The 13,500-nt window shown below is 48.4% G+C and overlaps 2 protein-coding genes across 4 annotated transcripts in view; one reads left to right on the forward strand and one right to left on the reverse strand.

Moving 5' to 3' along the window:
• Positions 1-279: 279 nt before the first annotated feature.
• Positions 280-12,002, reverse strand: TRIM32 (tripartite motif containing 32). Of its 3 annotated transcripts, none has more exons than XM_027105068.1 (2): positions 11,931-12,002; positions 280-3,922 (listed from the first exon to the last, which is right to left on the reverse strand). In XM_027105068.1, exon 2 carries the CDS (start codon positions 3,843-3,845, stop codon positions 1,884-1,886), a length of 1,962 nt encoding a protein of 653 aa, XP_026960869.1. In that variant the 5' UTR covers positions 3,846-3,922; positions 11,931-12,002; the 3' UTR covers positions 280-1,883. The 3 variants fall into 3 exon arrangements, with proteins under 3 accessions (XP_026960869.1, XP_026960866.1, XP_026960867.1); XM_027105065.1 differs by having other exon boundaries at positions 280-3,925; positions 11,931-11,994; XM_027105066.1 differs by lacking the exon at positions 11,931-12,002 and adding an exon at positions 11,636-11,739.
• A 156-nt stretch (positions 12,003-12,158) lies between these two features.
• LOC113619765 (astrotactin-2) overlaps positions 12,159-13,500 on the forward strand; it is a 205,622-nt gene continuing 204,280 nt past the window's right edge. Inside the window, exon 1 of the mRNA XM_027105069.1 lies at positions 12,159-12,670. The gene's annotated coding sequence lies outside the window, so the exon portion shown is untranslated. The remainder of the gene's footprint in view (positions 12,671-13,500) is intronic.

The raw sequence follows: 13,500 nt of genomic DNA on the forward strand, positions 1-13,500 counted from the left end.
GTCAAGCCAGCCCACAACATTATATCCATATCTCTGCTGCAAACCTTGTGCCAAAGGCCTCGGCCACCATTATTGCCTCAGCAAGTCCCCCACTGACAGCAAAGATAGATCTCCCGCTTCCAGGTGCTACCACAGATGAAGTGGCTCTAACAACTAGTGGAGTCATTTGTGATGCACTTTTAATTGGATCAATTTCCTCTCAATTATGCAATCTTTAGAAATCGGATGCAATTTCATAATCAGAACATGGGGCTTTCTCCAGATGAAAAGCACGAGACAGACCAGTTCAACATCATTTCAATTAGCTCCTTTCCTATCCTTTGGCAGCTATCACAAGAGAGGCCAAAAAAGCAACACCACCACCAAAAAAAACAATTTGAGTAGCTCGGCTTAGCAGATTTTGTGTCTGTGAAAGCAAGGTAACAGTTTTTTGGCTTGCCATCAGCCCTGCACCCAGAGCACAAGATATGTTGCTTGGTAAACACCAGAGCCTGAGGAACCTTGTCACAAAGTCCCTCACCCACTTCTGGGCTTCCTAAAAGCACAAGTTTCTTCCTTTGTTGAACTGTAATTATAAGGATAAAGCAGATGGTGGAGGCTGAGTTTAGAACAGGGTGTTGGTGACTATAGACCTTGGGGGCTGATTCTGTACACGTGTATGTGGAAGTAAGTTTTGGATTATCTTTACATAATAGTGCTTTTTGCTGAATTTTGACCTAGGTAGATTCGTACTACTCTCAAAGAATGCAGTGTCAGACATGGAAGCAAAGCAGCAAGGTACAACTTATCCCTCCCCTCACCTCCCAAATTCCATATTTAATTAAAAGACATGAGTACCAGAGATGAAAAGACAATTATCAATTAGTTAATGCTTGATAGAGAGATGGAAATAAATCCCCAAACCAAGTATTATGCACTGACTTGAGGAAAACACAGAATAAGGACCAAACAGTTTTGCTTTAGCAATGAAAATGAGATGTGGCCACCTCCCCACTTTGTTGGCCCTGGCCCGTGTTGTACAATTCCACAGACAGCTCCTAACACAGGTCAGTGGAAAGAGGTAATAGGAAAAATGATGCGCTCTAGAGACTATTCAAGAATGTTTGCTGACTATATTAGCATTTATTTTTGTTTATTTGCAACTTCCTATGCTTTGGCATAATTCCAATCCACATGCTCCTTTAGGAGGCAAGCGATTTCCAGGCTAAAGCCTTCGACACCAACGAGGGTCAATCCATTCTCTGTCACACCTGCAATTACAGACCAATCCAAGATGGCACAAAACCCCCAGAGCCAAGAGTTACTGCTTCCCAAAGGGACTATATAGCTCCCACGGTGGCACTAAATGAATGGTCTTCCACACTGGTAAAGGTGGTCAGACCTGAGACATCATGCCACAGGAATGTGATGTCTGAAGTGTCACTGAAAGGTAGAGGAGATCCCACTACATGCGTGCACACTAAATGCAGCAGAGTTGAAGAGGAAGTGTCACAGATGGAGCACGTTATAATAGGAAGGAAATAATGGACCAGAGTTATCAAAGCCAAAAGAGAGGAAAATCAACAAGGGTTCAATACACGGGAAGATTTCAAACACAGGGGAAAGAGGCTCTCTGCTGAAGCCTTAGAAGTGCCTAAGTTCTAATGAAACATCAGCTAATCTCATATCATGTGTCCTGTTTGGGGTAATGCATCTGTTAAAGCTCTAAACCTAGGCGAGGAGATAATGCAAATGAAAAACACTAGAAGACAGAGCTTCTAAACTTCTAGGCTAGCCAGCTGAAATCAGGACACAGGCCAAGTCTACACTATAGTACCACCAACAACCAAGAACAGGGAAGGGAAGCTGCTTGGGGAGCAGAAGAAACTGCTATTTCCCAGCCCCTAAGGGGTAGAATATCTTCTCAGATGGTAGCTGTAAACCTTGATGCAATGATCCCAACAGTCCAAGACCAGCAGCTGCCCCTTAGGTGTGAGGGCGATGCCCACTGGACAGGTGAGCCCCTCTCGAATAAGGACGCTATAGCCCCCACCCTTAGGAAAGTGGAGAATTTCTTTGCGACTACTGTCAGCCACGATGAGATCACCACGGGCATCCACACACATGCCAGCAATGCAGCGGAAATCCTCGTTCTCCGAGAAGAAGTGGCTAATCTGGCGACCCAGCTGCCCGTCGGGGCCCACAGAGCCAATGGAGAAGCCACCCTCCAGGTGGTGCTCATTCTGCCGATTCTCCAGATTGAGGCCCAAGCCCTGGGTGAAGTAGACAGTGCCTTCAGCGTCACAGGTGACAAACTTGGGCCGCACAGCACTGCAGAGGCAGCTGTATTTGACCACCCCTGCTCCTCGGTCAACAGTGAAGCACCAGAGCTTTCCACCTTCCACATCAGTTACCACAAATTGGCCAGATGGAAGGGCTGTGATGCCCCAGGGTTTGCTCAGCTGGCTCCTGTGACAGGCCACGCAGTGGCCATCCAAGGTGTATACCTTGAGGGAGTTGTCATAGCTGTCAGTCACACCAATCAGCCCATGGCAGTTCATGGCAACTGAGAGAGGAGTGAGATTGGGCAAGTCAGCCCCAAGGAAGCTCAGAACAAAGCTATCAATGCCACTGGGGCTGCGGCGGATCTCCTTCAAAAAGCCTTTGCGGGTAAAGACTTGTATACGGTAGTTGCCACGGTCAGCAACCAGCACTTCGCCTTGACTGGTCACATAGAGACTGACTGGGAGGTTGAACATGCCTGGAGTGCTGCCTTTGGCCCCCATCTTCTTGAGAAAGAGGCACTGCTGGATGCTGGCGGCTGTGTCAGAGCCCCGCTGCTTAGCAGGCGAGGCCCTAGGGCTAGCAGCCACTTCCTCAGGGCTCATGTCCATCTCTCTAAATGTAACGGAGGAAGAGGCAGCAGAGGCTGCAGCCTCCATGGCCCAGGAGTCTTCCATGTTGACTGTCCGGGGCTTCCTAGCCGCCTGCCCGATTTGGAGGGGGCCGACGTGGCCGACCTTGAGGAGCTCTACATCCTGCAGGGTGAGCTCCCGGGGCAGGCTGGCAGTGAGCGCCGGCTCCTCCTCGTCGGCTGTCTCTTCCAGTAGTGCTACGTCTGCCTGCTTGATCTTGGCCAAGAAGTAGTCACAGCGAGACACGGCCTGCACCTCGGCGACGTTGAGCAGGTAACTCTGCTCCTCTACCACCTGGCTGTTAGACTTCTCAACCTCGGCCAACGAGCCCGTGAAGAACTTCCGGGAGCGAGCCAGCTCCTCCTGGACCCTGCGCTCTTCGTGCCCGTACTCCTGGAGGACTGCTTTATACCTCGCCTGAAGGTCCTTGGAGACTCCTTCCAAGGCTACCTTCCGGCGCTGCAGCTCCCCCATAAGCTCCCGCAGACGGGCCAACTTCTCTCCAAAGTCCCGACGCCGCTCCTCAGCTGCTTCTTTGACAGGGAGTGTACAGTGGCCAGGAGGCTGGTGGTCCGCCTCCCGGCAGGGCTCACACAGCACCACGCTGCAGCTTCGGCAGAACTGCCGGGGCAGCCGCCGCCCGCACGACCGGCACATGAGCAGCCCCACAGCCTCACTGAGCCCAGCCGTGTCAATGATCTTCAGCACCGTCAGGTTGTCCGTCAGCTGGGTCAGGCTGGTTATGCGGGTAATCTTGCTGCAAAAGGGACAGCGGACACCATTGATGCTACTGGCCAGTAGCTTCTCCAGGCACTGGCGGCAGATGGTATGGCCACAGTGCAGGAGCTTGGGCCGCAGCTGCTCCTCTGTGAAGGACTCCATGCAGATGGGGCATTCCAGCACTTCCCGCAGGGCATCCAGGTTCAGGTGAGAAGCTGCTGCCGCAGCCATTGCTATTGCCTTGAAGGGGCCTGCTAGCACAGCCCAGGACCGAACAGCTTGGTGTTCATGCTCCAGAGGGTTGAATCCTGCTAAAGAGAAAAGGAAGCCATTATTCCACTGCCTCTACGAGTTAAATCACTCAAGAAACATTTAGAGAATGGCTACCATCACTCAGTTCAGTCACTGACTGGTTTGGAAAGGTAAACTGGGGAATGATTATAAGAAGTCTTCAGAGCCAAAATGAGACCTCAGAACTTCATTCTGATGAACACAGAGAAACAATGCATGTTTTGGAGCCGGGAACTAATATGACCAAAGCTTGAATGCAGTGGGGGAAAAGGCAGAGAAACTAGTTTGGAAGATACTGCAAAACTGCCTGGCGAAAGTTACAGGGAGGCTGAACTAGGGAGCAGGTGGTGGAAATGGAAAGAAGATGCATTCAAGCAATATTCCATAAGTACGATCACTAAGATTTGTTAGCTGAGTGGATTGGGGTGGGGAAGTGGTAGAGCTAAGACAGCCAAAGACTCAAGCCTGGATGATTTGAGAAATGGTAGCCCCTTATCAGGGACTTAGTTTGGGCCTGAAATACCCCCTCCTACAAGCAGTACATGCCATGGATTCTCCCACCCTCCTCGATCCACATATGCTCATGAAGTAGAACCACAGAGATCTCAGTGCTCTCTCTGCAGCCTTATGTCAATGTCAGTTTATACCCAAAATAAGAATGAATAGATCTAGCAAGGTGAGGCACAAGGATAAATTCAGCCCTTCTTAAATGCAAATCCTACAGCTGCACCTGTGCAGTCTTGTGATCTGCAGATGGTCAACCATCGAGAAGGAGGAGGAGGAAGACCAGTTAGCTTGGTTTTCAGGGCAATGCAGCAAGCTGGGAAAAGCTTTGCAAATGTCATTAATTCTTTCTCCACCCACAGAGAAGAAGGGGAGTCAGCGCGGAGATACGTGTTACAAATTTCCCCATATTTAGCTTTGTATCACAGTCTGACAGATATTCAGGAGCAGACATGCACAATCTGTCTAAAGTCAATCCAACCTCCCTGAAATCCCGCTTTCCTTCTACTGGAAAGGAAAGAGTATACATCTAGTGCTTACTATGTGCTAGATACCATGCTAGATGCTCCATATACTTAATCTCATTTAATACTCATAATGACCCTATGATGTAAGTACTATTTTCATTACCCTATTTTACAGATGAGGAAGCTAAGGCTCAGAAAAACTGGCCCAAGGTCACATGGTGCAAACATGGTAGAACCATGCAGTACAGATATCTTTAACTTTATTTAACCCAACATTACTTCAAGCTTTTTTTTTTCCCGTCATACAACACTTACCATACTCTGAGAAATGCTGCCTAACGGCATAGAATTATCTCCACAATTAAGAAATAATCATGAGGTTTAGCTGCTCTAGAGTGGGTTAGATTGCTTTATTAACTGAGTGACCCACTCCCACACACCAGCCTGGCAACCTCTTACGATTCAAATCCATGCCTCAACAAAATAACACATTACCCCATACCATGACCCTAAAAGGTCTCATGGGACTATCCATGTGACTAAGCTGTGAACGCTGAATGCTTAAATGTCATGGGTCTGGCTGCAGTCGTATAGAAACACTGATAGAAACCTCAGCTCAGGACCCAGGCAAACCTCCTCAATTCCAAACCAGTAGCTTCAGTTCTCTCTTCCATCATCTGGGACAACAGACTGAGGGCAACATTTGGTATCTGGATCCAGAGCATGTTACTTTGCAGTGCCCAGGGACATCTGTTCTTCTCAGAACTGGCACAGCAGATCAGCTAATTAAACAAGTGTGCCAACTTGTAAAAATACCAGCAAATTCTTTCTCCAGTTTTCTGGAATGTCATACCACCTCCTTCAATTTAAAAGCTTCCTGCCTCCCTGTTTAAGCCATCCACTTTAAAAAATGAATTTACTATGCCCGCGTCCATTCCCCGAAATATCTCAGCTGTATGCGGCTTCACTAGGCTCTCTGAGGCAAAAGAGAATGTCAAGGATCCGTTTCCTAAAGCTGCCCTGCTTTGCCAGGAAACATGAGGTCCCATCACTAAAGCGTCAGGTGTGGAGATAGCTGCGTATCAGTCTAGGCTCCCGCTGAAAGTGGTGCTCCCAGGTTGTAGAAATGGGAGACATGGTTCAGGCCTTTTCTAGGTCTGAGGCTATGTGACCGGCAGATACAGCCCCTCTCTTCCAGAAGGATACAGCTGGTCATTATTGTTAGCACCGAGAAGCATTCAGGTGGAAGGTCAATTTGAACTCAGTTTCCCTTGAAAAGACATATGTGTGAAAGGAATTGTCTTATCATCCCAAGTCTTTAAGTTAGCTGCCCATTTTCTGCCATTTATCAAATCTAAAACCAATCAGAATGAACCCCCAACATGTTATTTACAATTTTGGCTGCCTTCCTGATACTTTGAACATATTTCCTGTTGTGCACTTTGTACTGTCAACTCTTGACCCCCCCACCTCAGCTTACTGCCCCCCCCACCAATTTCTTTGATCTCATGATTAGTACTGCACACCCCATACTGATACTAGCCCAGCTCTGGTTCAGCCTCACATGAGAATCTACCCCCTAAGCTGTGTTTGCTCCAGCTGCCCTAAGACTCAGGAAAATTCTATAGTCATACCCTAGCCTGATCTAGCTGCTTCTGGCACCACTAGGCTTTCCCCAGTCGATGACATAAATAACAAGGGTAGCAGAACAAAAACAAAAACCTGTGAACCTCGAAGTCACACAGAACTGGGATCAAATCAGCAGGTCATTTACAAGTTGTGGGACAGGAAGCAAGTTATTTAATCTCACTAAACCTGTTTTCTTACTTTATAGAAGATAACTAACTTTATAGTTACTGTGATGATAATTTCTTACTTTAGAAAACGGTTAGTGTGATTATAATCCACATAAAGTGCTTAGTCTGGAAACTGGTAGGTATGCAGTGAAAAACTGCTACTTATCATAACTTCAGTAACAATCAGGAACAGTATTAACATTATAACAACTAGTACTAGTATTAACAAAGCATTTAGTTTACAAACTGCATTTGAAAGGATGAAGAATCTTTCCTTTTATGGCATATAAAGGCACATAAAGATTAATAACCTGTCAGCTTTGAAGGAATTTGATTGAGGACACTAGATATCCATGTGAGAAACTGGCAAATGAATTCACAACTTCTCTTGTTCAGAAAATACCAAGAGGGGCATAAAAGGAATGATGCAATAAAATATAGATTTTAGTAATAGCAGGAGTAGCAGCAGTGGTGGCGGTGGCGACCACCCGGCCAGTGAGAAGGAATGAACAGGCACTTTTCAAAAGGCAGACAGCACCCAGGATATCAGATAATACATTTCAAAAATTAAAATGCTGAACCTTCCCTGGAGATTGTTGTATCTGTTCTCAAAATCAAAGGATTAGAGATGACCTAAGGTTTCAAATTGCCATCCAGTGGTTGAATCCCCACCATGGGATAGTTCTCTAGATGTCTCTATTCCCTAAACCTGTTAGCCCCTTGGGGGTCTTAAGCTATGAGCCAAACTGCAGGACTTTAAGAAATTAAACAACAAATCTTTACTGAGCACCTACTGTGAGTCCAGCCCCATGAAAACACTGGAGATATAATTTTGAGCAAAACCAGACAGGAACAGAGTTCACATAAAAACTAGAAAACATGTGAAACAGCACCTACATTTCCTTTCACAAGACATAAAGGTCCATCCTACTTCTTATACAGTCCCCTGGTTTGACTGGGTTTTTCGCAAGGCTTATCACATTTCCTTTCATGACAGCTTTCTAAACTTTGTTTATTCCTCCAGCATTTGAATGGAATGCGAAGCAAGTGCATAACCATCTCCCTGCCACCAATGCTCACTCTCCAGGAGTGGCTAGCAGGGCTGATTTTAAGAAAGTCAATGAGGTCCTCATCTGACACTCACCCAGTTCTGTGTGTGGGAGAGGATTCTTAATGTTACATTACTCAGGGCATTTAAGGTACCTGCCAACAGCTAAGATAAACTCTGCAAGTAGGGGCTCATTGGGAAACGCAGGCATGACCCCAAAGCTGTACCACTGTGGGACACACAAAACAACCCAGAAGGGCATGTTTGTAGCGAAAAAAAATCTTTATCTAAAACTCTATATCAATAATAGTTTGCTGGAAAAAAAAAAACAAAAAAAAAACACTTGTCTGTCCTCTGTCTTCCTCCAAAACTGCAGGACCTAGAAAGGATCCCCTGAATCTTCCACAAACATGTGCAATGCTGCCAATGAGACTCAAAGAATATAGGACAAGGGGAAAATCAGCAGTCTTCTCGGGGGACTTACAACTGATCTCGACCCGCCCTACTCTCAGTTCGTTTCTCTGCATACAGCATATGCACATTTAACCATGAGCTTTTGATTAAAGGATCAGGAAGCAGATCCTGGGAAAGGTACAAGAGGGGATGGGAATTTGGGGGAGACCAGTGGGGGCTGCTTAGGTTCAAGGAAATTTGGCAAAGCAATACTCAGTCCCCTTCCAGCCTCCCCATCCTCTCATAATTGCTACCTCTCATAAAACTGCCATTTGCTGAATGTCAGGCACCTTTTACACATTACCTTTTATTCTCATAATAACTACGTGAAGTATGTTTTATTCCTCTTTATAAATAAGGAAACTAGGCTCAAAGAAAAGCAACCTGTCCAAGGTTTCAAAGCTGCTAAGTAGTAGAAGTGAGATTCAAATCCAGGTGTGTCAACTCCCAGCCATAAAACCACAGCGAAGCAAAAGATGTATTATAGTTTCCTAGCTGATTAGGCTACCATTAGCTCTAGGCACTCTGCCTGAGAGGCTGGTAAAGGTGCCTAGGAATGGATTTTTAATCTGATTGTTCCACTAGAAGAACCTAATGGAGGTAGTGTCAAAGAGGCAGCACATCCGTGTGCAGGGACAATGAACCACTTCAAGGGCCTTGTAAACTTTTGACCACCAAGCACTCTCCAGACATGAGTGTATGGCTCTTAAGTATTGAAAAAGCCTTTCTACTAAAACTAGTATAATGTAACTTATGAGTCAGACAGATCTGGGCTCACATCCCTGCTTTGCAACTTGCTATGGAGACTTGGGTAAATCATTTAACCTATTAGTTTTCTCATCTGTAAAATGTAGAATAGCACCTAGATTACTAGCAGGATCATTGGCAGGATTAACTGAGATAATGCACACAATAAGCACTCAATAAATGGTAGCTATTCGTGTTTTCAATAGATTGAAGCTGATAAAGGCAAGTACTTGTCCAAGATCTCCTGGTAAATTAGCAGCAGAGGAAAGGTTTTGAACTTTAAGCCTCTGATTCCCAGGCTGACTCCATTTCCATTACATATCTTCCTTAGGGCTGTGTGTGGATTTTCCAGCTAGGTCTCCGGCCTTCCGATGCAGTCCTACTATGTTTCTGAGCTGGTTTCAGCAATGCTATAGCTAGTCCTGGAGTTGACAGAGCAAATGCTGTCATTCTGTTCCAAGGGAAAGAAGCCCACAGGAGATCATTCAGAACAGGAGTTACTTTCCAGAGTATGGATGCCTTCAGCCTCGGTCCCTGCAGTGAAGTGTTTTTTCAAGCCAATGGCCTCCATACCTCACCCTCTAGTCTCCTGCACCTTATCCTGTGTGCTAACCTCAAGATCCTCTCCTTATCTACCCACTGGTCCTGGTCTAAGAGCAAATTGAGAACAAAGTCCAGGGCTACTCCCTACCTAATCAGATGGATTTATTCCCTTTACAGTTCAATTTGATACTCAGCGATACTCACTGGGTCATCCTTTCCTTAGAGGGGAATGAGCTGAGATAGACAGTAAGACCAGGCAGGCCCCAGCAAAGAAGCAGCAAGGGAAGAGAGAATAATACAGGATTACAGAGATCTGAATATGAAGCTACCTTTGCCATCTCTAGCTGTGGAACCTTAGACAAGTCACTGCCTAAGCCTTAGTCTCCTTATGTGTAAAACTGGATATTGTAGCACCTACTTAGCAGGGCTGTTATGAAAACGAGTAAGAAAGTAGATATGAAAATGAAATATTACTAAATGTTGAGCATTTACTGTGCACCAGACACGAAGCACTCGGATTTACTTCACTGAGTCGTCACAGTAACCTGTGATGCAGGTCCTGTTATTAACCCCATTTTACAGATGAAGAGCCAGGCACAGGAAGGTTAAGTAACTCATTCAAGACAGAGCCGAGATCGGAATCCAGGATATATCTGACTCGGCGCAGAGTTCAACTTCGGCACTACTGACATGGACCCGACACTTCTTTGTTGTGAGGACCGTTCTGTGTGCTGTAGGGTGTTTCACAGCGTCCCTGGTGTCACCTACGTGAGGCCAGTAGTCCTCCCCACCCCAACTCTAACAGCCAAAAATGGCTCCAGACATTGCCAGATGTCCCCTGGGGGACAAAACCACTGCCAGTTAGGAACCATTTCTTTAGAACTTGGCCCAGGACTAAATGCTCAATGCATCTGAGATCCCCTTTTCTTGTTTCTCTCCCAGTTCAAACACCTCATGTGGGATTAATCCAATTAATCTGATGAGGAAAAAAAGACATGAGATCATGTTCCACTCATCCCCTGGAAGTCTCACACAATACCTGTCACCACAGCTTGAAGGGACCGGCAAAGGGGGGCTGGGACAGATGACCTTGAAGAGTCTCCTGCTTTATGATTCCACTGACCACTCTCTCCCCCCCCCTCCCCGAAGCCTACCACTTTCAGCAGGTCTGGGGTTCAGAGTGGAGTCAGTGGGCGTACCACGGCTGCCTCATGGTAAGAGATCTCTGGCTAATAATTGAGGGAGGTTCTGCCCCTCACAGGCAGTCAGGCTCCTTCAGGAGTCCTGAGCTCAAAGACTTACGACTTTCTTGCTGGACCCCTGAACTCTGCTCAACTTCATACGCTCATATACAGTTTCATACATTACTTCTAGGTCTTTGGGTCCCCAGAACTCCCTTTGCTTCCCATGCAGAGACTTCAGGAAAATTCCTTTAGCAGCCCTAGACACCCATCCACGACTCTATTCAGTCTCTTAATTCTACAGTCCAATCAGTACCTCTCCACCCCACCGTTCAACCATTCCTAAATCCCATTCCCAACTCTTCTACAATACAGAATTCCAGCCTTTTGGGCTCTACCCTGCCAGCCTCACCAGTTGCTCACTCATGTGCCCTGAATCCCTGACACAGATCCTTTAATCTCTGTTTCCAAACCTCTGCAACCTTCAGCCCTGCATCACGGTTTAACACCCCAGTCCCACACCTCAGGTGTGTGCCCTCCCTCAAGCAGAGCCTCCACCCACTGCATGCCATCAGGAATCCTGCCCCGCCCTCAAGCCCTGCTCCTTCCTCTTGCCCACCCGTGTCTTCTGTCGCTTCAAACCTTAGCCAGGTCTCTTCTTTCTGCCGACCAGATACTGCTTCCCACTGGTTCCCGCACGAACTCAGCCCCTCATTCTTCCCCAGATTCCCCTCGGGAAAACGCTTCCTCCTCAGCCATGATGATAGCCCCGGACCCTGCTCCCTCTGACCTCAGATCTCGCCCCCCCGCCCCAAAGCCTAATGCCCCCAGACTCCCTCAATCCTCCTGAGATTCTGCACCCCAAACCTCACCAAGGCTCCCCCATTCCTTCATATTTCCGAGACTCTGCACCCCTGGTCCCTCCAGGGCCTTCAGATCCCCTCCCGTCTCCCAGATGCTGCACCCGTCTCTCCTCAGGGCCCCACATTACCTCATACCTCCCGAGATGCTGCACCGCGACTCTTCTCAGAGTCCCTCGCTCCCCTCCCCGGCCGTATTTCCTCCGAGCTCCTCAGCCCCGTCTCGGACCCCCGCCGCTCCGAGCCTGCCCCCGCGCAGCCCCACCCCCACCCCGATCCCACTCCTCAGATCCGGTCCCCCAGACCCTGCCATTCTGGCGTGGACCGGCCGCTGCACGCCGGCACAGCCCCCCGCGCCGCTCGTCAGCCACCGCCCGCGACTCCGGCCTCGGTCCCGGGTCTCCCACCGTCCACCCCGCCCCCTACCTGACCGCCCGCGGCTCCGACGCGTCCACTGCTGCCAGCCCACCCGCCCGCCGCGCTCTGCGCACGCGCCAACGCGCGCCCCTTGGCGGGCGCCAATTCGCAGAACCGCCTGTCCGTCACTTCGCCCCGCCCCCCCCACAGGCATGCTGGGGCTTGTAGGCAGCGGCGCCCGAGCTCGCGGCCCAGCGGCAGGGTGGCGGCGAGCCCTCTGGAAAGAACGAGGTGTCTTGGGAACACGTAGTTCAGCTTTCTGTCCCCGTTGTACGGTTAAAGAAACTGAGGCCCAAGTTCACTCAGCAAGTCGGGAGCTAAACCAGAACTCACGTGTCTGACCCCTATCTGTGTCAACCCCTTTGCTAACCCATGGCCTCCGGGAGTGTTCCTCCGCCAAGACTTGGCACCTCTCAGAAAGGCCTCGCTCCACGTCAGCTTTGCCATCTGAGAAATGGGCCAAGGAGACGATACAACCTCCACTCTGGGGCAAGCACAGAACCTGGACGCGCCTGGGAAGGTAGCTCTTCGGGCCCCTCAGTTCTCCCTGTGACACACCGCAGCAGCCTAGAGATAAGCTTATCTGATGAACAAATTGCTCTCCTGAAGGATTCTTACTCCTACTCAGCTGGGAGGCCGACAGCGGAGGTAGATATGAGAGCACACTCTCCATCCTCTGTAGAAGCTACCCAGGAACCCAAAGCCAAGTCTAATTTTGGGGGAGCCAGGAGGGGTAAGAGTCTTCACAGGTAAGCGATGGTCTAGCCTGTTGGCAGGGGAGGACCCTGGGTGGTTTGGGGCCAACTACAGGCTCCTGCAGGTGACCGTATAGTATAGCTTAAGAGTAGGAAGGAGTTTGAAGGAGGATGCGCTTGGATTTGACATCCCGGGAAGATAATGTGACCCTTCACAATGATAAAACAACAAACAAAAACAATAACGAAACTGTCTGGCTGCAGCTAAACACTTCACGTGCGTATAGTTCACTTAGTCTTCATAATCACCCTACGAGATAAGCAACTGATGCCCAGGTAATTGAATAACAGGGTCCCAAGTTGATAAGTCCCTCAACCTCTCAGCCCTTTGCGGGGGGGGGAGGGGGGCGGGCGCTGCACCATGGGGCATGAGAGATCTTAGTTCACCGACCAGGGATGGAACCTGTGCCCCCTGCAGTGGAAGCACGGAGTCTTAACCAAGGGACCGCCAGGGAAGTCCCTCTTTATTTCTAAATGGAGATGAGGTTTGCTATAGGATTAACTGAGATTATGTATAGTGGTTTGCATTTAACTAAGGGTATGCTCACTGCATGCCCAGCAAGTACTTGCAATTTGATGATTTCTCACAAAGCATATACCAGGTTGGATTTTAATTACCCACTTCCCTGCAGTTGTCACCAGTGGGCTGTGAACTCCCTGAAGGGCACTGCCTGCTGGTTGTCATATCTGTTAGCACTCTGCGCAGCACGCAGAAGTTGCTGAGTGAGTCAGACTCAGAAATGTGACCTTAGGCAAATCACATCCCCTGTCTAACTTAGAGTTAGTCCTGCTGCGGAATGACTCAGTGGGGTCAATCGAATAAG

This window comes from Aethalodelphis obliquidens, unplaced genomic scaffold (genome assembly GCF_003676395.1).
Source record: "Aethalodelphis obliquidens isolate GAN/ISIS:26980383/991018 unplaced genomic scaffold, ASM367639v1 scaffold7, whole genome shotgun sequence".
In the NCBI taxonomy this organism is placed as follows: domain Eukaryota; kingdom Metazoa; phylum Chordata; class Mammalia; order Artiodactyla; family Delphinidae; genus Aethalodelphis; species Aethalodelphis obliquidens.

What these genes read in the sequence shown, in the direction of transcription:
- TRIM32 (XM_027105068.1), bottom strand. Translation starts at nt 3,845, where the DNA reads ATGGCTGCGGCAGCAGCTTCTCACCTGAACCTGGATGCCCTGCGGGAA.